Source organism: Danio rerio, chromosome 13 (genome assembly GCF_052040795.2).
Source record: "Danio rerio strain M-AB ecotype USA chromosome 13, GRCz13ab, whole genome shotgun sequence".
Lineage (NCBI taxonomy): Eukaryota > Metazoa > Chordata > Actinopteri > Cypriniformes > Danionidae > Danio > Danio rerio.
Window position 1 is genome coordinate 25,701,156 of NC_141033.1, and position 24,883 is coordinate 25,726,038.

At 37.7% G+C, this 24,883-nt stretch overlaps 1 protein-coding gene across 3 annotated transcripts in view; it reads left to right on the forward strand.

The window, feature by feature from the left end:
• khdrbs2 (KH domain containing, RNA binding, signal transduction associated 2) overlaps positions 1-24,883 on the forward strand; it is a 139,713-nt gene that overhangs the window by 25,475 nt on the left and 89,355 nt on the right. For all 3 annotated transcript variants that reach the window (XR_015505436.1, XR_015505435.1, NM_001077290.1), the window contains 1 exon segment: positions 7,527-7,654. Coding sequence is in view for 1 of the 3 variants with exons in the window: in NM_001077290.1 (NP_001070758.1) it covers positions 7,527-7,654 (128 nt within the window). In the remaining 2 variants the exon portion in view is untranslated.

Genomic DNA, 24,883 nt, shown 5'->3' on the forward strand with positions numbered 1-24,883 from the left:
TGAAGGGCACAGATGAAGCAAGACCTCTGTAACTTTCCAGTTCATGCATTGTCTCATTCGGGATCTGATCTTTTATCCACAGAGCTGTTAGTGCTTGAAAGTTTAAAACGTTATAGATTTTCAACCAAAAATAGGTTTAAATAGTGGTTTCGATAAGGCAGTCTTAGGAAACGTGTGAGGGGATTGAAAGTATTTAAATGAACAAACTGTCACTGTTGGATAAAAACATTTAATGAAAAAAGGACAAAAAAAAATCATTAAAACTGCACTGTGAAAGTTGTAGTTCTGGTATTACATATTGTCAAATGCTTTTCACCAAAATCAAACTACACTGAAAAAAATTGCATGCAAAACTGTTGCAAGCAATTTATTTGTGTTGAATTTAAACAAACAAATTAAATTTAATAAAGTTCAACTTAATTTGTTTGTTTAAATCCAGCCCAAATAAATTGTTTACAACCACTTAACATAAAAAATTGAGTAAATCAAAGGAATCATCTTTGAATAATTTTTTTCAGTGTAAACAATATATACAATGCAATGTTAAAAATGGTGAACGTATTGTATGAATCATTAGAACAGCTGCATCTGAGACATTGCTGCACATTGCAAATATATTTTACATATATTTTTTTACAGGTTATAAAGTGTGTTGTAGATCTGTGGATATATGTATCTGTCCAATACATTTCACATGCCAAAAAACAGGATGTGAGAAAGAATATGGAGAATGTATGGTAAATGTTTTTTTTTCTGACTATAATGACATTTTTTTAACTAAATAAAATGATATTAATTAAAACACTGAAATACGCACAAAAAGTAATGTTTGTATTTTTAAATTCCTTTATTCAGTATTGTTATGCTGAATATAATTGCAAAATTCTTTATCCTTAAACAATTGTATTGTATTTACCATAATTGTATTGTGTTTTTGCACAATCGCAACACAAATTCAGTAAATATTTTAGTGCCTTTTGAATATTGTGACTTTTACATCAAACAGGTTGTGAAACACTGGTTTAAAGTTATAAATCAATAGAAAAACTGTTAAAATGGAGGAAAAGGGCAGGCTAACCATTAGTTTTTCAAAAATTGGTGCAACATGTTCATCATTGATCTGCTGAACTACACCTGTGGTTACTCTGATAGGATGGCTCTGTGAACTTGAGGGGAAATGACTTCATAAATCCTCTGAAAATCACCTTGAGACCAGCGGGGTCAAAACCACTGCAGAAATGGATCTTTTGATTTTATTTGGCAGCGTGATTTCATCCTCTTTGCAAATAGTTCCAACAGATTACATTGTAATAAGCGAATAATTGCTTTCTAGATAATTATTGAAAAGCTTTAAGACTTAAAAAGAGGTGATCATTACAGAGGAATCACGCAGAGAGAATGATTCTTTTTAAATGCATAAGCGGGCAAGAGCTTTATAACTGCAGAAGACAACCTGTGGTGTGTTCACAAATGACCATCACACTAAGCTATCATTAAAACAAACATGCTCCAAGACTTAAAACTTGAAAGAAGATTGGGGAAATATTCAGACTGCTTCGACCTGCTTCAAAGACGAGATGTACAATGCTTAATCTAAAATGTGATTTTATATGCATAAAAATGTTAAATCAAAATAACATTTAATAAAATTAGTTAATTTGGGGTGTAATAGTGACTAACGTAATGGTTTAATTTTTATAACCAAATTAAAAGGGCCAAATTTAACCCAATGTTTGGGTTAGTCCTAATTTTACCCAATTTAAGTTTAAAGGGCACCTATGATGTTAATCATTTTTTGGAAGTTGTTTGGACAGAAGTGTGTAGGTATAGTGTGTCCACAGTCATATTGGGGTGATATAAAGACTTTTTATAAATATCCAAAATTTAAGAATTCAAATCCCTTCCATTTTGAGGCCCAATTGTATGTGACTCATCAGTGCAGAAAGGCTTGAATTAACTCCACAAAAAAAATCCATCAAAAAATCAGTGGGAAAGTTGTTACTGTAGTATTTCTTACAAATATTACGTAAAATCTGCTTCTTCATTTATGTCACTGTGCTGTTTATCTGACGGAGACAGAGATGCACTGCCAGGCACGTGGCAACAAAAACAGCTACATTGTGTTTAAAGCAGAAAATTCCAATATTCTTAAAGGTATAATAAATCATCAGATGGGTGTTTTGAACTGAAACTTTACAGACACATTCTGAAGACACAAAATATTTCTCTTATATCTTGAAAAACGGGTAAAAAAGTTTTAATAACACAGCATTTCTTAGAGTGTGTTGAAAGAAAAAGTTTAACTTCTCGAACCATATCACGTCTCATTTAAACGCAGAATCAAAACTTTAACAGACATTAATAAAACCGCTTGTAAACTGTCAGTTAACACATAAAATGTACTTGCCATTTAGAATCCATAACATAGTTATATAAAAGTCTTTTTCTTTTTTACAATATAGTCATTGTTATGTATATTTTAGCAGCAAGTCATTGGAGTAGAAACAAGTATTTTATTTTAATATTTATATAATTCATTAAATTTGAGGTCTGAATTCATCTGAATTCATTAAAATTGAATTGATTGAAAGATTTTTTCATGCAAGAATGAAATAAAATAATAATTAAATAAATAAATATGTGATACTAAATGATACTAGGCGATGCAGCGGCGCAGTAGGTAGTGCTGTCGCCTCACAGCAAGAAGGTCGCTGGTACGAGCCTCGGCTGGGTCAGTTGGCATTTCTGTGTGGAGTTTGCATGTTCTCCCTGCGTTTGCATGGGTTTCCTCCGGGTGCTCCGGTTTCCCCCACAGTCCAAAGACATGCGGTAAAGGTGAATTGGGTAAGCTAAATTGTCCATAGTGTTATGTATGTGTGCATGGGTTTCCCAGTAATGGGTTGTGGCTGGAAGGGCATGGGCTGCTTAAAACATATGGATAAGTTGGCAGTTAATTCTGCTATGGCGACCCCAGATTAATAAAGGGATTAAGCCGAAAAGAAAATGAATGAATAAATAAATGATGCTAAAAAACAAAAATGTATTTTAAATTATTCAAAACTTCTCGCTGAAGAATGGATAAAACCATTTTTTAGTAGAATGAAGGATGATGACAGATATATGTAAAGATTTTAAATGGCACTACATTAGTGTTTTGGAATATTTTTATTCATTTTTTCCCCTTTTTATTTATTTAAATAGTCAAAAACATACGTTCATTAATCGACATAGCTATCAACATAACATACATTTAAAAAAATAAATAAATAAATGAAGACAACATCAGAACAATACAAGCAAATCCTGACAGCACCAGCATTATTTTGTACACTTACAATTACATTTGGCTTTGGAAGTAAATTATGAGGGCGAAGCAGTGGTGCAGTTAGTGCTGTCACCTCACAGCAACAAGGTCGCTGGTTCGAGCCTCGTCTCAGTTGGCATTTCTGTGAGGAGTTTGCATGTTCTCCCTGCATTCGAGTGGGTTTCCTTCGGGTGCTCTGGTTTCCCCTACAAGAAAATGAATGAATGAATGAGTAAATTATGAAAGGACGCCACATGGCAGTGAACTTGGAACAGAACCATTTAAGCTAAGTCTTATTTTTTTCCAAAGGAAATGCAACACATCATTGGCCTGTTGTTTAAAAGATGGGGGGAATGAATGTTTACAATTGATCAAAATCAAGTGTCTTGCCAAAAGTTATAAAAGTTCAAAAGTCTTGTAATAACCCCAGAACCATTCCAGGGTTTGTTTGAGTATTTCTATAAATGCCCTATAAAGTTGATATGTCATCAAGACAAGACAATTTTTTATATAATTATAACAATATATCTATTGTTACGGCGGTTCATTCAGCTGTGGCGACCCCGTACTAATAAAGGGACTAAGCCAAAAAGAACATGAATGAATGAATGAACTATTGTTATGCTAAATTGCATTTTACTGTGCTGTAAGACGATGTTTCGTTTGTTAAAGAATGCTGTTAAAATAAAAAAGCAGGATACATTTTTAATTGAGAAAAATAATTGACACTTGTATTGATTTGATGCTTGAAAATTCACTTTATCTGTGTGAGTGATGAATAGTTATTTATATATAGAGTTCATAGAGTACTTTTTTGCAGGTTTAAGCAACTCAGAATCTCACCAGAGTTGAGGTGAAAAATAATGGTCTCCCTTCACCTACTGACTTCCCTTCCCTTTTCCCTCTCCATGTTTTACACGAGTTGCACAGGTTCATAATTCTCAATTCTGCTGAGCATTAATTTAGCAGCGACAGAAGGGGATCCCTGGAGGAAGCCAGGTGACAGCTTCATTTCAAGCCTCTTTAATGTTGTGTGGCTGCTAAGTCTCCAGCTCAATTCTCAAAAGCACCATAAAATTCCTCAAGCACAAAATATTACAGTTTTGCACAGCAGCTTTTCAATTTGTGTTTGTCATGCGAATAAGGGCTTAGCAGGCTTACGCCGACAAGTTACGGTATACCTGGAGTGTTTATTTAATTGTTTTTAATAAACGTGCCATCGAAAGCTAGATTTCCTGGACTGATCAAGCCATGGTTCAAAACTTCTTTTTCTTTCTTTCTTTCTTTCTTTCTTTCTTTCTTTCTTTCTTTCTTTCTTTCTTTCTTTCTTTCTTTCTTTCTTTCTTTCTTTCTTTCTTTCTTTCTTTCTTTCTTTCTTTCTTTCTGTCTTTCTTTCTTTCTTTCTGTCTTTCTTTCTTTCTTTCTTTCTTTCTTTCTTTCTTTCTTTCTTTCTTTCTTTCTTTCTTTCTGTCTTTCTTTCTTTCTGTCTTTCTTTCTTTCTTTCTTTCTTTCTTTCTTTCTTTCTTTCTGTCTTTCTGTCTTTCTGTCTTTCTTTCTTTCTATTTATAAAAAACACAAAGTCTAATAATATTTAGACTTAGCTGCACAAAGACTAAAAACCCTTTTTTCAATCGCATGCTCTCACTTTTAGACTTTTATCAGTGTGCTTCATTTGTATACTAGTACATTTTAATGTTTTTTATCGCACATCAGTGTCCCTGGGGTCCTACACCCGGCGCAATTGGGCGCAATAGTCTTTTGCTACTTTCAGCTCGGTGCAAGGGTCATTTTGAGGTGTTGCGCCACACTGTTTAAATAGCAAATGCATTTGCTCTCATATGTGCGCCCATAGGCATTCTGGTCTAAAAAAGCAGGCATGTTTTGGCGCGTTGCTTTTTTGAGAAACTGTAAATAGTCTGTTCTTTAGACCAGAACAAAGTTCATCTATTGTCTGGCGCAAAGTGAGCCTGGCTTACACTCTACACACAAGATGTAGAGCAATACGCAAATATCTTTACATATGAAAAAAATATAATATATTAAGGATATATATAATAAGGATATATATAGGATATAAATTTAAATGATTAAAATATTACAAAACATATTAATTTCTAGCCTTCATGAATTTAAAAACCACTGCCTTTATACTTTCTTCATCTCGGGAGGCTTTTTCAGTTCATTCAATTTGCTTTTGTATAATGTTATTATTATTAGCACTATTATTTAGTATATCCATATTTATATTTTTTTATTTAAAACAAGCTTAGATTTGTCCACGTGTCAGGTTTTAGACCATATAGGACATAGCAGGTGTATTTGGAAATAACTCAGTATTTTGACCGCACTTTGTTATTATTGTTCATTTATTAGTTTGCTGGAAATTAAAACTGAATTTAGAAATAGTTTTGAAACAAATCTTTGTGCTCAACAAACAAAATTAATTATTTATAGGCTAATTGATGTCTGTGTGGTAAGGTTTCCCTATCCAAAAGAGCAAAAGCGAAAGTGAACTTACTTTACGTTATGTAAATAGCAAATGAGCTTATGGCGCGACGCAGCTGGCTCTTAAAGGTAATGGGAGATGAGACTCTGATTGGTTTATTCTCAAAACACACCTATAACTTATTAAGAAAATAAACTCAACCCTTTTAGACCATGCGCCACGGCGCAAAGCAGATTTTCCCATCCTTAAATTAGCAGAAATGCGTTCTGACACGCCCTAAAAGCGTTTGGGCCCTGCGTTTTGCGCTCTGCGCATAGACCGTCAAAATAGAGCCCCTTATGTTTGATTTTTCCAATTTAAACATGCTTGGTGGTTCAACAGCATTTTAATGTAAATGTTTTAAGAAAAGAACTTGCATTGTTTTTCTTTAACCAACACTGTATATTGTAAAACTGTAAAAAAAAAAAAAAAAACTAGTAGAACAATAGTAAAAATTTTGCTGACGTTTGTACTTAATTATTCCAGAGAATTATACTATTTTAACTAGTGACACAGACTATATCGCCATGCTAATAACTTCACACAAATTTTGATTCAATATTTATATAAAACACCTGATGTTTTGATACAGGGGGATTTAAAAAGAATACCACAACTTCCGGGTTGATGTCACACGAGTGTCTGGAGGTGGTCATATTAAATATCTATGAACTTGTTTTCTACTGAAAAAAAAAAAAAAAACTTTAAGTACTCTTCACATTAATTAATTCCCCAAGGTTTTTTTAAATATACAGATTTTCAAAGTTGTAGCATTCTTTTTAAATTACCCTGTATGTTGTGTGTTTTATTAGACTGCACACAGCAGAATTATAACAGAACCTTAAATGTGTTTTAGTATGATAAAACAGCATTGCATGATCATGACTAAAAGAACAGGAAGTGGTTGGCTATGGCATAATAAAAGCTCCGCTGCTTTCATGTCACGTCATGCTTGTTTCTCATCAGCAATAGATTCATGTACGGAACCGTTTTAAGCACTAAAAAACTTCCAGTAAAATGTTATCTTTAATTTCATATGCCTCCTTTAAAAGCAATGGTAATGTAATTTAATCAAAATGTAGTCATTTATTTGTTCAAGCCGTCAGGAGCAGCAGCTAAGCATTGAAAATACTGAGAAAATATGTACTTTATAATGACATAACTATTAACCACAAGTGCCTGAGTAGTCTTATTCAAAATGAATGAAAACTTTAGCTCATCCATGAACATGATTTCTCCAGGAGGCCCGTAGGCTGAACCGAAACCCACAACTTCCATGATCCCACACTCAGCCATGACATCATCAAACTACACCTTTGTTTGTTGTGAATGCGTACCATCTTGTGGTAAAAATGGCTACTGTGCCTTTAACAGTATTTTTAGTGCTATAAAATGTTATTGTCTTCTGATATTCATTTGGGGCATTGATTTTATAGCAGTTGTATTTGTCAAGTTGATTAATTTTATTCACAGATAACAGCTGAGCATTTTAATGGGCCATAAAACAACACATGTAACATATTTGGCACTGAGTGCTTATTTTTCTGCTGATAGTTTGATTATAGTGATTCAGTCATTAGAAAGGCAGAAACGCCTGCTTTGATTTATAAACAATATCATGTTACACATTGCATTTGTTTTTCAGTAGTCAGTTCCAAAATCAGTCCTTAATTAAAACAGAAGCTCATTGTAATATATGTTTGTATTTCAAGATATTTGTTTTCTTTCTTTATTCAGAGATTGAAAAGTTTGAAGGCGACGAGTTGAGAAAAGATGGCGAGGTGAAGAAATACCTGGATATCATCAGCAACAAAAACATCAAACTGTCCGAGCGTGTGCTGATCCCGGTTCAGCAGTATCCTAAGGTAAGACCTCAGCACAAAAGAATGATGACGTGACAGTCAAATCAATGTTATAGTCATGTGGAGATCAGAGAGGATCAAAAGCTATTCATCAGTTTTATGGGATTGCTGTGCTCGTGGTAATGACTTAATACGTTCTGTATCTGGCGGGAGCAAACTAGATCCTGTCAGACTCTGATTTGTGCTGCACTGCAGATCTGCTGTTATTTACACCTTATATTTCTGTCCCAGCTGAAAGGGTTGCTGGCTCTTTCAGAGTAACCGGCACGACACATCTGTTTCTACCTGTTCAAACATTATTCTGCCTCATTTTGTAATCAGGAAATTTTTTCTCTTTTTTTAAAGTTTTACCAGCTGGCCTCTCATGCATCTGTTATATTTTGAATTTTCAGCACCAATAGAGGTGTAAAACTTTTTAAACATGGTCAGTTTGTATTTTGTATCTGCCATTAGCCATATTTTTCAAAACCTAAAAAAAATCACCTAAAAACTTCATCTATACTGTTATTTCATCTAAAATTGTATGAATATGTATGTTTTTGAGGTTTACAAGAATATATAGTGGCATTAAAATGGTACGAACTGACCATAATTTGGCAAAATAGTTTTGCTTGCCATTTCAAATGTTACTCAAAGTTCCACCATCTATAGTACGCAGATGCATATCTAAGTACATGTGGCAAAAAATACATTCCAAAATGAATTTATTAAATAAAAAATAGCACAATAAATATTTTTTTGTTAAAAAAAGTTTACTTCATTTAAGAACTGTGTTATGTGTATTTAGTTACAAAGTAACTAGTTGCTGTAATTGGATTATATTTCAGCAGAAAAAGTAAAGATATTGCTTTTTATTTTCAGGTAGATTGCTTAGCGACTGTTTTCTCAGAGGATGACAAGCTGACAAGACATTGCTGCAACTCTCATACAAGTTTGTCTAGTTAATCTGCTGAAATGTGTATAGTCCATACAAAATATGAGGCTGATCGGTCTGCTCTGTTCACGTGACTCGCATTCTAAAGATGTTTTTTAACTGGGTGCAACTGGAAGGCTCAAGTGGCGTGTCACTCCCAACATGCATGCACAAGCCACGCGCCTCCATTAAATATTACCATCTTACGGTCAGAAAAAGCGTAAGATCTCCAGCAATGGATCTTCTTGCACAGACATACTGGATTCACCTGATTTGTTGACAAATGGGTTGCGGATCTATGTCTTGGCAGTTCGTGAGTCCTGGGCCTTTTCCCCTTTGCAAAGAAACTTTCCTAAGGGGTCTGTTTCTTATTCATTTTGTTAACTTGTGGGTTAAATTTTGCCGCTCAGGTAACTGAGATGTAACTAAGAAAAAAAAGTAATTTTTCAAAATAAAAGATTTTTCAAATTAAAAGGTTGTTCAGACTCAGATAAAAAATAAAATTGAAAGAATTAATCATTTCTTGTTCGTCCCGGTACCAATTGATCCACAGACCGTTACTGATTCGTGACCCGGTGGTTGGGGAACAGTGATCTAGTGGATTGAGCATGCTTAAGGAACAATGAAATGAGTATGTCAATATATAGTATGGTATGTATGAAATATTGTGTCATTGCTTTAAAATGTTTTATGTTTTGATACATATAAAGTTTATTATTCTTAATAAATATAAATACCATTTTTATATAAAGCTTAAATGTCCCGTTTGGCTCTAATTTAAATCGTCATCCAGTTTAATTTCTATTGTTTATGTGGCATTAAGATTTATACGTAGTGCATTTATGCATTGAGTTTTAAGTTGTGTAATTTAATAACTTAAGTAACTGAGTTACTTTTCAGACACAGTAATTAAAATATAATTTAAATACAATTTTAGTGATGTAAATAGTTATTAATTACTTTTTTGAAGTAACATCCAACACTGCTTAAAAACATTTTAAATACCTGTACTTTATCAGATTATATTTATTTTAGGAAACTTCCATTCAGAATGAATATTTAGGAAATGATTCACTGATTTTACAAACTGATCTGCATAAGCTTCTAACATATGTGCTATTACGATTACACTTGAATTATCATGAATTATCAGTGGTTATTAGAACATGAAATGTTCAACTTTCTTGCAAAATTTCATCATTTGAAACTTTTACCTTTATTGCTTAAATACATTAAAAATCAATGTTTGACACAAGTTGAAAAGGATGGTTTCAGCCGTAACTGTTATTGTCAGTTGGTTGGTTGATCTTCCTTTGGGGGTTCCACTTTTGACGCGATTGTATTTGTCAAGTTGATCAGTTTTATTCACAGAAAACAGCTGAGGTTTTTAAATGTGCCATAAAACAACACATGTAGTGTATTTGGCGCTGAGTGCTTATGTTTGATTCCTGCTGATAGTTTGATTATAGCGATTCAGTCATCAGAGAGCCAGAAATGCCTGCTTTGTTTCATGTGGAAACAATATCACATGTTACACATCACACATTTTTTCCCAGTAGCAATACAATTAGTTCTTTATTTCAGATGTAAACCTGTTGTGATGTACATTTTTATTTGAGGTAACTGATTGTTTACTTCAGAATACTCTATTGTTATCATGTTTGGTACACACAGCACTTTTTATTCAGCATTGTACTGCTTTAAATTATACTTTGGAAATGAGTGGGGGGGGGAAAAGGCCATGAGCATCACACAGACGGATCCATAAAGCTTCTGAGCTTCTCATATGCTCTCTCATTTTATTTTTTACTGTTTCTGCTTTAGGAAATGAATCCCTGAAGTACTAAAATGTGCAGACTGTTTGATGGGTTTAGTAGATTTGTGCTGTCGAAAAAGAGTACAAAGAGCACGCCTTAGGTTTAGATTTTACATGTCTTGTTCAAGGTGTAACAATGGATTTTTGTTTTCCCAAATTCCTCTTTCCTCAGGATATTGGCTGCTTTGTAGTTATGTTAATTTTATGGAAAACCTCTCTTGTGATTATTCCTGAAATGTGAGAAATATCTTGTAGAATGACGTTGCATAGATTAGAATGAAGTGTAGGTTATGCAATTTTACATTTAGTTTTTCGCTACAAGGTAAGAGTATATCCACGAATTTTAGCAGGTTTTAATTTGAAGAGACATCTTTTAACAAAAGTATAACAAAATGAAAAGTACTTTATTCTAATTTTAGCTGCTTTAAAACAACATTGGACAGCATATTATTACTATGTTAACAAAGTATTAAAAGTAACTTCCCAAGTTGTAAATAAAACAATTACAAATAAATTATTATTCAGACTTTCCTTTGACTATGTTTTACCATATTTTACTCTTTAGGTTTTTCTACTTTCAAACTATCATTAAATGTAATACTCTACTTGACATTCTTTGTTAAACATCTTAGTAATTTCTGATAATCAATTCCTTCTCATGTATACATTTATTTTGTTATTTTAATTGTTTTATATTAATTGGTACCAGGGCGACGCGGTGGTGCAGTGGGTCGCATGATCGCCACACAGCAAGAAGGTTGCTGGTTTGAGCCTTGGCTGGGTCAGTTGGCATTTCTGTGTGGAGTTCGCTCTGGTTACTAAAGTAACCCTCGGGGAATGGAAATGCTATTGGTGGATTTTAACTAGAATCCACGAATGGGAGATTTCGTTTCAGAAAGCCAATTGTCTGAAAGAGTATGGAATGGGCCAGTGAAATGCCAATGAATTGGCAGCGTAAGCTTGCGCACCTGGAACTTATTGCCAATTATCTCCGCATATAAGCACAGGTGGAGCAAGCACACGCTATCCTTTTAAGCTAAAGTGACTGAACTAACAGCTAAGGGACAGTCATTATGGCGATGGTAAATAGCATTTCCAGTAACCAGAGCGTTCCCCTTCGGATGGGGAACTTCAATGCTATTGGTGGATTTTAACTAGAATCCACGAATGGGAGAAGCTATGGAAAACTCCATAATAACTGCACCTTACCAACGCCTCCGATGAGAGGATAGTCAAGCAAGCGTGAACGCTCCTACATCATAAGAGGTGCGGTCCTCCAACGTGGTCCCTGGCCCTTACTTATCCCATTTCAACAGAAGTTTTACGGATTTAGATATATTTTTTGGGAAGTCGTAAGCGTCTAGATAATTCTAGGAATAATACGACAGTACGTTGGGAAGCGTGCAGTCCCGATAGGGAGGACGCTGTGGAGGCCAACTGCACCCAATGGGGGAGATATGTTGGCAAAAAATACATATGGACTAGCCCTGAAAGGGGGAGTACGCATATAATAGGATGGTTAGCGGAAAGGGAAGACACGGGTCCGCCCGTGAGGGGGGACTGCACCGTAGCTGAATAAGCATCTGGGATTGCCTAGTGGGGATCACGCATAGCGGGTACCTATACCCAAAACGCAGGCTGACCAGCGGGCAGACCTACAACGTAGTGGGCCAGCAAGTGACTCCTTTGCTGAGTCAGTGCTGGGGGCCTTGGAGGAATCTGCAGGGCTCACCTGACGGGGAACTTTACTGACAGATAAAAAGGCGCACGTATCTCTGTGTTAGGGAGAATGGCGCAGCAAGCATGTTTCAACACCTAACTGAATTGTTTCCTCAATCACCAAGGGTTACCTAATACTCTTGAGGAAACCGGATCCACTCGCAGATTGTAAAAGCTCTGAGTGGAGTGCGAACGCACTCTCGGGGGACACGGCTCTCCTTGGCTTTGATAAGCGAGAGAGATGGCATGCACTAACCAGTGGGCCAACTCTGTTTCGATACGGCACTTCCCTGCTGCCGACCGCATAAGAGACGAAGAGCTGCTCAGATGACCTAAAGCTCTGAGTGCGGTCAAGATAAATACGCAAAGCGCGAACTGGATAAGTAAGGCTGGGTCTGCCTCCTCCGGGGGCAGCGCTTGCAGGCTCACTACCTAGTATTAAAACGGAGTGATAGGAACCTTGGCACATATCCCGGGCGGGGTCTTAGGAACGTGAGAGTAAGCCAGCCCGAATTACAGGCACGAGTCACTGACCGAAAAATGCCTCCAGGTCGCCGACCCTCTAATCGATATCAATGCAACCAGCAGAGCTGTCTTCAGGGACAGAAATCTTAAAGATACTGAGTCGAGGATCGAAGGGATCTGATGCAGGCTTGTGTGAACGAGAACGAGATCCTAAGAGGGCATGAGAGGGGGGCGGGGTGGATTAATTCGCCTAGCGCCTCTGAGGGACCGGATGATGAGGTTATGCGTTCCCACGGTGCTGCCAGCCACCGCGTCATGAGAGTGGAAATGGCAGCCATGTAACCTTGAGTGTGGAGGGCGACACCCTGCTCTCCAGCTTCTCTTGGCGTAAGAAAGAACAATGCTGATCTGGCAAATTTCGGGGCTCTTCTCAGTGAGAGACTCACCATTCAGTGAATAGACTCCACTTTAGGGCATAGGCGCGCTCGAGGAGGGGGCTCTAGCCCGAGTGTCGGTAGGTTATCTAAGTTTTCCTCGCGTCTAAGGACCACCCGTGGAGGTTCCAAAGATCGGGGCGAGGGTGCCAGATGGTGCCTGTCCCTGACAGAGTAGGTGCTCTCTCAAAGGGATTTGCCAGGGGAGGGCCATCGCGAGGAGGGAGAGCTCAGACATCCAGGTCCGGTTGGGCCAGGGAGCGCAACCAGCAACCTGTTCCTCGTCCTCCCTGACCTTGCACAGTAACTGCACGAGCAGGCTCACTGGGGGAAACGCGTATTGCGCATGCCCCGAGGCCAGCTGAGAGCCAGTGCATCTGTGCCGAGAGAGCCCTCGGTCAGGGAAAAGAACAACTGGCAATGAGCGTTCTCGGGGGAAGCAACAGAACGATCTGGGCTTCCCCGAATCGCGCCCATATCAGCTGAACAGACTCGGGGTGGAGTCTCCATTCTCCAGGACGTAAGGCTGCCATGAGAGCGCATCGGCTGCACGGTTGAGCTTGCCTGAAATGTGAATGGCGCGCAGCGATTTCAGCCACGGATGACTCCAGAGAAGCAAACGGCGGGCAAGCTGAGACATGCCGCAAGAGCGAATACCCCCCATGCGGTTGATATACGCCACCGCCGCCGTGCTGTCTGTCCTGACCAGCACGTGTTGATCGTAAGCCAGTGCTGAAGTGGTTTCATATGGAGTAATCCGAGCGGCGTGAAGCGGCTGCAGATGCCATATGCCCCAGGAGCCTCTGAAATAATTTCAGTGGGACCACTATTTTGCTGTCGAGCTCTCTCAGACAGTTCAGCATCAGTTGAGCGCGCTCTCCGGAGAGGCGCGCTGCCATGGTGACATCTGCCATCCAGCTCCAGCCCGAGAAAAGAGATCCTTTACACAGGGGCTTCTGCTTGAGCATTCTGAATGGCAGCTTGTGCAGACAATGGTTCAAAACGCGCAGATCTAGGATTGGCCGTGACCCACCGCTCTTTTGGGCACGATGAAGTACGGACTTTAAAACCCGCTCTCCATCTCGGCTGGAGGGACCAGCTCGATTGCATCCTTTGCCAGGAGGACAGAAATCTCTTCTCACAAGACAGGGGCGGACTGGGGGCTGACCCTGGAGAATACACACCCGTGAACTTGGGAGACCGTTTCGCGAACTGAATCGCATAGCCGAGTCTGATTGTGCGTATGAACCACCGCGAAGGGCTGGCCCGCACTAACCAGGCAGGCAGAGCTCTGGCTAATGGACTCATCGCTACAATCGCTAACGTACCAGCAGTGGGGCAGTGCGGAGTGGGTGTGCTGATCCGGGAAGCGTGAGAGTCCCGCGAAAGAGCTGGAGGCGAGAGATTGCTCTCACTCCGCAACCAAACTCCGGAGGGGAGGCTCAAGGGGTGGGAGAAAGGAGACCGTCCTCCCAGCTCTCGTGAGCCACTGGCAAAATGCACCGAACCTGCAAGCTAGAAAGCATAGCATTTCAGACTGGCAGATTTCGGGCTGTCACATCCGGGGAAGTGGAAAAGTGCTCTTTCATTGATGTTTTCATGGCAGTAAAAAGTGCCGTGTAAAAAGAGGCGTGTGCGGGGGCGGTGCAGCTCTCGTAGGTGGGCGCCTTCGGCGAGGAGCAGGAGATATGGATGGTACGGCGGGCGGAGCGGGCTTACGTCCCGCCGATAGGTGACATTACCCATCGCCTCAGACTGCACTCTCACCGCCTTGAATTTCTGGGTGAATTCACGGACGGTGTCGCCGAACAGGCCAGCTTGGGATATGGGGGAGTCAAGAAAGTGGACTTTGTCGACTTCGCGCATATCAGCCAAGTTTAGCCAGAGGTGGCGCTCTTGGACCACTAATGTGGACATCGTCCTCCCCAACGCACACGCAGCGGACTTAGTGGTTCGAAGAGCATAGTCGGATGCGGTGCGAAGCTCACAAGCCTGGGTTGGACCCACCCTCGCACAGCTCGGCCAGCGCCTGCGCTTGGTTTCGCTGGTAGGTGGCCATCGCGTGCAAGGCGAAAGCAACCTGGCCCGCAGCCATGTAAGCTCTAGCTCCAAGGGAGGCAGATAACTTACAGGCTGTGGACGGGAGACGAGGCAAACCCCACCAAGAAGAGGCGCCACGCGTACAAAGATTGACCGCAATAGCGCGCTCAACCTGAGGAATCGCCACATACCCCCTGGCCGCTCCACCGTCAAGAGTGTTGAGGGCGGAGGGACACGCAGCACGGGCAGAAAAAAAGTGCCCTCCAAGACTGCGTGAGCCTACTGTGCACCTCCGGGAAGAAGGGGACGAGAGGCTTCGAAGGCTTCGCCCTCTGGTGCTCTACATAGCACCCATCTAGTCGGTCTGGCCGCGGAGCTTGGGGATAAACCATCTCCAACCCACGGCCGAAGCAGCCCGGGAAAGCACGGCTAACATGTTCGTTTCAGGATCCGTTTGACAGCGCTCACCTGCCCGGAGGGGGCGAGCGGGTCTGGATCATCATCGGACAATAAAAGCCCACCCTCCGATGCAGCGGTGGACGTCTGATCTCTGGTGTCATCGAGCGTAAGGGCTACCATCTGGTTAGACTGATCGCTTCCCCCGCCCGAAGCTTGGATGTAGCGCTTGGAGGAGCGGGAGGTCCGCGGGCCCGTGGGCGACAAATTATCTCTCGCTGAAACCCTCAGATCTGCCCGAGTGCCCGCTGCAGAGCAGGGGACAGCTGGGGTGGTTCGCCCCTTTGCAAGGGCTAGCCGCAATCTTAATTGCGCAACAGTCATGGCATCGCAATGATGACATGGATTGCCTGCGAACACCACATAAACATGTTGGACCCCCAAACATGCAACGCAGTGATCGTGCCCATCATCCGGAGACAGGAAACCACCGCATCCAGAAACGCACAGTCGAAGCGCCATCCTGAAAAGGACGTGCTGCACGACTGTGTTGCTCTTTTAGAAAATAAGCAACTTATACACACTGCTCTGGAGGACCGGACCCAAAGAACGCCAGGCAAGGGAGAATCCCAGCTCGACCGTCTACCGCCGCGTGTACCCACTCTGGACCGTGAGAATTCTCATTACGCTCGAATTGCTGTAGAAAGCAGGAGGAACCCTCATCGACTCGATCAGAAGGCTGTGAAGTCTCTGAAGCGAAAATGATGGCATGTGCTTGCTCCACCTGTGCTTATATGCAGAGATAATTGGCAATAAGTTCCAGGTGCGCAAACTTACGCTGCCAATTCATTTCATTGGCCCGTTCCATACTCTTTCAGACAATTGACTTTCTGAAACGAAATCTCCCATTCTTGGATTCTAGTTAAAATCCACCAATAGCATTGAAATTCCCCATCCGAAGGGGAATACATGTTCTCTTCGTGTTTACGTGGCTTTCCTTCGAGTGCACCGTTTTCTTCCACAAGTCCAAAGACATGCACTGTAGGTGAATTAGGTAAGCTAAATTGTCCGTAGTGTATGAGTGTGTATGGATGTTTCCCAGTGATGGGTTGCAGCTGGAAGGTTATACGCACATTTTGACCCCAGAATAATAAAGGGACTAAGCCGATAAAAGAAAATGAATGAATTAATGAATAATTGGTATCAGTCAAAATGTGTTTTTATGTTAATTATCTTTTCTGTCAGCTGACACACTATTTTTTTTTTATTTTAACCATATATTCTTTATAAACTAATAATGTATGAAAAATTGTATATGTATCATTTGTAAGTTTTCAAATTTCAAATAAAAAGCTATTTGTAAGCAAGGACTGCACCACACACAATACAGAATAAAAGAAAACTTATGCTCAAAAACATAACTATAAATGATAAATACTGTACTGTCATGATATCTGATACATGATGGCTTTAAATACATGTTCCTACATTGACAGGCCATTTTAGTAGCATACAGAAGACCAAACATACTTTTAAAAGGTCCTAAAAAAAGGTCCGCTTAACGTTCAAACACAAACTCACCCCAACATCAGCTGATCAATGAACTTGTGGATCATAACAGATAATAGCTAACAGAGTGTAGACTTTATGCTATGCTCTGTGTTACAAATCCCCAGGATTTCTGAATGTGCAGTTGATTAATCCGTGTGTGACGATGGTGCTGTCTCAGAGTTTGGTCTAATCATGCCTGATGAGCGTCTATGAGGAAGAGCATTTCTGCTGCAGCTCAGACAGAGTGAACTCGAGACCATCTTGGTCTCTTTGATTCTCTCATTAAATTGGTTTAACTTTAGTTTATATATTTGCATGATGTGAACTCTGAATGGCAGTTTGTTCTTTTTACTTTGACTGTTTCTGCTAGTGTGTATATCCACTTTCATAAGAATTGCCTCATTTGAATCTTTATTTGTCTGCATTGTTTCAAAGTATTTTCAGTGTTTCAGTGCTGATTATCTTCAAAATTTTCTAGACCCATTGCTTAAAAGATCTTTGTTTTCTATGAAAAAATAAATAAATAAAATACAATAGATATTCATTGTTAGGCTTTTCTACAATGCCATACTCAGTATAGCACAATTTTCCTCCAAATTATTGCTGAGCACTTGCTTTAACTATTGAAATCAAATATTTCATACCTTTAAAGTACCATCGCAGTGACAGCAGGTTCTGTATAATTCAGTTTATTCAGTGAATCTTTATTTCCAAGGCTCTGTGCTGAATTAGCAAGGTTATATTTGACAGGTGAACAAAAACCTCTTTTTAACAAAGTTTTGTTTTTCTTTGTTTTGAGTTGCAGCCCATTAGTGTCCACAATGCCCTTTATGAATTAGACAAATCCAATGAATCATAATCATGAAGTGATAGAACAGCTAGTTTTTGCCAATGTGTGAACTGCTTGTAACAAAACTAAAGAAATAAGATATTTTTCATTATCATTTTTTTCTTTACATCAAAACGATGTGAAGGTTATGGTCCCTAGATCCTCTTTTCTGTTTTGTGGCACATGAAACAAAGGTGCATTTATAAAGATATTGCTGAAGGAGATATTCTTTACCTTAATTTCAGTCAGTTATGCAAAGAAAAAAATATTAAAACTATAGTCTTACTTAATCATTTTTACATTTCATTAATCAACAAAATGTCACTGAGTTACAGAATTTGTCATATAGTGAATATCCCCATTATTTTGCTTTCCTTAACAGTTGTTTTTTTCACTGCTGTCACTTTTGTTGAATGCAGCACATATTTACCTATTCATCTAAATTTAGCTCTGTGCTGTTCAACTTTGTTTCACTTCTAGTAAACAAATTAAAAAGTCTTTGCTACGAGAATGCTGAAGCCTTGAATCATGTTCAGTCTCTTGTATGCTACATACTACACTGTAAAAATGCAGGGTTCCACACAATTCATTCATGTTTTCCCAGCACAAACCAATTAGGATTATGTAGCAAATTTAAGTGAATTGAAAATTAAAAAGTACTTACAAAAGTATAAATAAGTTTAAAAATATATTTTTGAAAATTGTTTTGGACAACTGTGAGCACCTGCAATAAGTTGCTGGCTGCAGTTCACTATACAGCCACAGGTTTCACTAATAACCCTTTAGAAAATTTAAAATGGGCAATTGTGGAATTTTTAAAAACATTTTTCTTTATAAACACACACAACCTGTTCTCCAAACCAACCATATAGGTCAATTGTTATTTTAATCTATGTGCCTTTTAATTTACATGACAGAGATCTTTTGTACTATATTTCCTGTAAGAAAGCATTAGTTTTAACTATTAACATTCATTGATTAATTTTCCATCAGCTTTATCCCTTATTGATCAGAGGTTACCACAGCTTAATGAACCACTAACTATTCCAGCATATGTTTTATGCAGCAGATGCTCTTCCAGCCACAATGAATTACTGGGATACACCCATAAACACTCACATTCACACACACTCATACACTAGGGCAAATTTTGTTTACCCAAATCATCTATAGTGCATATCTTTGGGCTGTGGGTTGAACCGGAGCACCCAGAGGAAACCCGCATGAACACAGGGAGAACTTGCAAACTTCACACAGAAATGGCAACTGACCCAGCTGGAACTCAAACTAGTAAACTTCTTGCTGTGAGTTGACTAACCAACCGTGCTGCCTAACTATTTACATCATTACCAAATAACATTTTTTGGTTTCACAGCAACAATGCCAACTACTTTAAACAAAACAACATATACAGTAAGGCCTGTTTGTACTTTTGTACTGTATATGATGCTAATATTGTATGAATTGAAACTCACCTTACTTAAATTATATATATAATGTGTGTGTGTGTGTGTGTGTGCTTATATATATATATATATATATATATATATATATATATATATATATATATATATATATATATATATATATATATATATATATGGAATATGGCATTCTCTGTTATCGTATTTTTTGCTATACAATTCATCTTTATTTCTATAGCACTTCTACAATGTAGATTGTGTCAAAGCAGCTTTACATAGAAGTTTAGGTAAGTTGAAAATGCTTGGTCCCGTTTTCAGAGTTGATGTTCAGTTTAGTTTTCTTTAGTGTGGTTTAAATTTTACTGCTGAAAGTCCAAACACTGAAGAGCAAATCCATCAATGCGCAGCTCTACAAATCCTAAACCAAGCAAGCCAGTGGCAACAGTGGTAAGGAACAAACTTCACCAATTTTGATGAATGTGAAGGAAAAAAATGTTTAGATTTATGTCACAGCAGCAGAGGCAGTGCAACAGCAGGTTTAGTAATAATCTCACCCACTTTAATTGGCCCTAAAGTAGAAATACAAACCAAGCCAAGGATTGCTGAACTATACTGCACAGTGGAAATGTTAGAATGTACAAAGTACAAGTACAAAATATAAAAGCAGTAGTTTACATGACATTCATTTGTAGGTAAGAAACTTCATGCAAAAATAACTTATTTGATTGTTTTAGTAAGGAAACTCTACATACTCTGTATAATTATTTTTGCTTCGGATTTGTTTTTTTTTAAGCGACCGCCTGAAGATAGTATATCAATGGTTTGATTTCACAGGCATGGAACTTCTGACAGAAGAAGATAAAGTGTGTGTGTTTGTGTATATAGTATATTGAACTGTTTTTCTCCATTTTTTTTCAGAGAGAGACTTTACGAAGCTTATACAAATAAATGTCATTCCACGTGATTGAGGATGTTTAGTGTGTTATTTCTTAGTCTCCTCTACATCTTGTTGGGAGTCCAGTTTCTGCTGCTGCACTGACAGACTCAGCAAATATGCTTTAGTTGATGTGTTTTGGATTGTGTCCACCAAATGTTGAATCACCGGATATTTTTATCCCGGCAAGCATTACTTCTGCAACTCATCTTCCATAGATCTTTTTTCACATATCTGTATATATTTCATTGTGGCATCACAAAACTACAGACTGTTTTCACTTTCAAATAAAGTGTTTGATTTACCATAACGCGCACAGAAGCACAGTCAGTAGTTTGCAGTGAAATATGCTGCTGACAGAGCTCAGATACCTGATAGAAATCGAGTGAGCTTCGCACACACAGACCTAAAGAAGGCCAGGAGATGAATGAGGTTACCTGAATCACCATCTTGTAAAGCCAAAGACACGGTCGCCATGGAAACCACAGTATTTAGATTTAAGAGATGGATTTGGGCGATCTATCAAAGGGCATTTCTGCACATCTGAGCATAAATGGAAATTTGTTTTGTGAGAGTCCTTGGATTTCTTTTTCCCCATAGTGCATAGTGTTATTTTGATGAACACTATTCAAAAAGGATAACTGGGACATATGCGTGAACATTTGGGATGGCTTCATTTTTTAAAACATAGCTTCTTTATAGCCTTTGACAGAACTGTCGTTTTCTCTGGAACATTTCATTACAGTGGAAAAAGGTTTATGAGATGATTAAAATCTATAAAAAAGGTTCTTTTTGAAAGGTTTGTTCGAGAACCAAAAAGCTTCCTGTAAAGCATTACATGGAGACACCCTTACAGAGTTCTTCCTGATGCTTTGATTTTAGGTGTTTTGCTTTACACTGTATCCCAGGACATGCTTTTTAGGGCTCAGCACAAAAATATAATAAAATAAAATAAAATAAAATAAAAGTTTAGTGAACAAGCACAACATTCTACTGTTTTTATTTCTACACCCATGTACAAACACAAACAAGAAAATAGCAGTTTAGTATCACATTGACTATTCATATTACCAATATAAACAACACAGTGAAGTGGCTAAACATTAGCAATGCAACCTTAAAAATGGCCTACCAACACCCATGTTGTTGTGTAATTTATTGAGGTTGCATGGGTTTAGAAAGTAGCCCATCCCCATTGGCATCTGATTTGTCACAGGATTCTAATTAAGACTTATCAAATGTCCTATGGGTGCGTCTGCTTGTGCAGAGACTCATTAGAGGCACCATTGAGGCTCTGCTTGTTTTGGTGCAGTGCACACTGATAGATCAAAATGCTGTGTTGTGTACAGTGTGTTGTATGTGTAAGCTATCACTCACTTGGGCTGAACATTAAATTGACAAAACACATGTGCAGCAGCACATGCTAGTGGTGCAGAAAAACTTGCATAATCAGCATCGGGATCAAGGCAAATATACTAGGCATATTTTCACCCCATGTTCTGATTGTTATGCTACATGTTTTTTTTAAATCTACATTAAATCATGCAATATTAATAACTGGGTAAAAATTTGGTAGCTGTAATGATCAAAAAAAAAATTTAAATGAGAAATCTAAAGTGATTAAAAACAAGTAAGTAAAAGCTACAATAGTTAGTTACTCAATAGCTATGTTCCATCCAGAAATGCGAATAAAATTCAGGCTTAAAACTGGAATATTGCATAAAAAATGTGCGAATAAAGCAACCTTTCCATGTAACGAGTCAAAGAGAAAAAAATGGTAATTTCCTGATTAACTGGCGCCAAATATCAACGGTAAAAATGGAATTTGCCGCTGTAGGAGAAGCTACGTCAACCTTTTTTCCATTTAAATTAATAACTTACATCTTAGATGCTGACATGCAATGAATGTGTGGTGGCATTTGAAGCCATAAGACGCAGAGCGGAGATGCTCTTGGCAGTTCTAGAGGTGATTAATAATATAATAGCACTAATACTGAAACGGTTAAGGCGTTTAAGAGTGACCAAAACAACATTTCAGATGTTTTATAATGTGTTCAGCCTGCTGGTTTGTCTATTCACACACATTTTCATCATCACATGATCTCTTATAACAAAATCACATTACTTTTTAATGTACATACTGGAATTTGTTCGGTAAAAGTTACTACTCAGTAATGGAAGTTCGCTACTCAGTTATGCATATATGGTATTTATGTGCATTTCCAAAATTATGCGCATCTTGGCATTTCCATCCGTGGATTTATTTTATGTGCATATCCGAAATGCACATAATAATAGGTGGATGGAAACATAGGCTAATGATAGTAAAATAACAGTTGTTTTCAAGACATTGTACTTTGCATTATTCTCATTCTTTATTGCTTATCATTTGCAGTTTTGTAAAGAGAGACAGACATGCTAAAAAGAAAAGGATGGTAATGTTTTAAAGCATTAAACAGCAAAAATTGTAATGTATTTAGCCAAGCATCAAGAAGAAAAGTACAGCATTCAGAATTCACAATGTAGTTTTATTATTGAGGTACAATAAACAACCAGCATTACAAAAACCCTTTTTTCAAAACCAAGCAAGAAGAAATTATGTGAACAGATCTACCACAGAGGTTTACCTTTTATACTTGTGAAGACACAACTAATCTGTTGAATAGTAACGCCGGTGGTTGTTTTCCCTGCAGACTGTGGCTTATCTGTCTTCAGTTATATGACCTTTACATGGAGGTGTACGCAAGCTCTGCACACAAAGATAATCCAATTGTTGTCTTGTTAAAGAATTCCCTATAGTCCCAAAGGCTGACCAACCTTGTCAAAGGTGTTTAACATAGATAAGCTGCTGAACAGATTCAAAATCGAACTGCACAGTAGGTGGAAAAAAATAGTGAGCAATGGATTGTTACAGTATATCTGCTTAAGGCAAGACAATACAGGTAAAACACAGTCTATGCACATGTCAATTTTAAGATTTAAGGCTTTTTGGCTTTTCATAAAGTGTTTTTTTTTTTTTATGAAATGTAAAAAAAGCATCCAAAATAGACTTTTATGTGTTTTTTGTGTCACACTTTGAATTTGAATTTGTATATCTTAATTACAATACATAAGCTGTTTTTTATTCTCTGGCTGAGCCATAAATCTCTACTCCAGCAGCACATACATACACCAGACTTTACAATTTTATTAATATCTATAAGGTTTCCTGAAGGAAGTGTTTATACTTATTCAGAATTATTAGCCCCCCTTTCAATTTTTTTCCTTTTTTAAAGATTTCCCAAATGATCTTTAATAGAGAAAGGAAATTTTCACAGTATGTCTGATAATATTTTGTCTTCCAAAGAAAGTCTTATTTGTTTTATTTCAGCTAGAATAAAAGCAGTTTACAATAATAATAAAAAAACATTTAAGGTCAAAATTATTAGCCTCTTTAAGCTATATATTTTTTCGATAGTCTACAGAACAAATCATCATTATACAATAACTTGCCTAATTACCCTATCCTGCCTAGTTAACCTAATTAACCTAGTTAAGCCTTTAAGTGTCACTTTAAGATGTATAGAAGTGTCTTGAAAAATATCTAGTAAAATACTATTTACTGTCATAAAGGCAAAGATAAAATAAATCAATTATTATAAATGAGTTATTAAAAATATAATGATTTGAAATGTGTTGAAAAATCTGCTCTGTTAAACAGAAATTGCAGAAAAAATAAAATGGGGACAAATTATTCAGGGGGGCTAAAAATTCTGACTTCAACTGCATATATATATATATATATATATATATATATATATATATATATATAGAGAGAGAGAGAGAGAGAGAGAGAGAGAGAGAGAGAGAGATAGATAGATAGATAGATAGATAGATAGATAGATAGATAGATAGATAGATAGATAGATAGATAGATAGATAGATAGATAGATAGATAGATAGATAGATAGATAGATAGAAATATATATATGTGTGTATGTGTGTGTGTGTGTGTGTGTGTGTGTGTGTGTGTGTGTGTGTGTATCCATTGTAAAAAATTTTTTGCTACAAATGTGTGCAGATTAGTCCCTGTTTAAGTGAATAATGGCTGTAATTTAAGTCTCACAACATTTTAAAAAAATGTATATATATATATATATATATATATATATATATATATATATATATATATATATATATATATATATATATATATATATATATATATATATATATATATATATATATATATATGCATATAGTCCAGTCAAGGAACTCTAACAATCGCCTATTGGCTCATGTGTAGTATTACCAGCCAATCAGGAATACTTTCTTATTCATGTCCTGTAAGCACAATGTGTGCTAGCTTGGGTCTGGTATACTGCACAATTCAGAAACCTTTTTATTACCCCTCCTTCTTCCTAACGCCATGTGTAAAGATCTACTAGGTTTATTTCTTATAAAGCAGATACTTTTTATTATCATAAGCTGAACTTAACATTGTATTCCTGCACTACAGCAGCAAGAACAGCAGCATATGAATCACGGTCACACTTTATTTTGATGGTCCGTTTGTTGAATTAAGTTGCATTGCATTGACATGCCAACTAATTCTCATTAGATTATAAATAGACTGGTAAATTGGGGTTAGGGTTAGTGTAAGTTGACACATACTTGCAAAGTTTTTTTTTATGGTCTGTTAATTCATCAACAGATATTAAGCAGAGAGTCT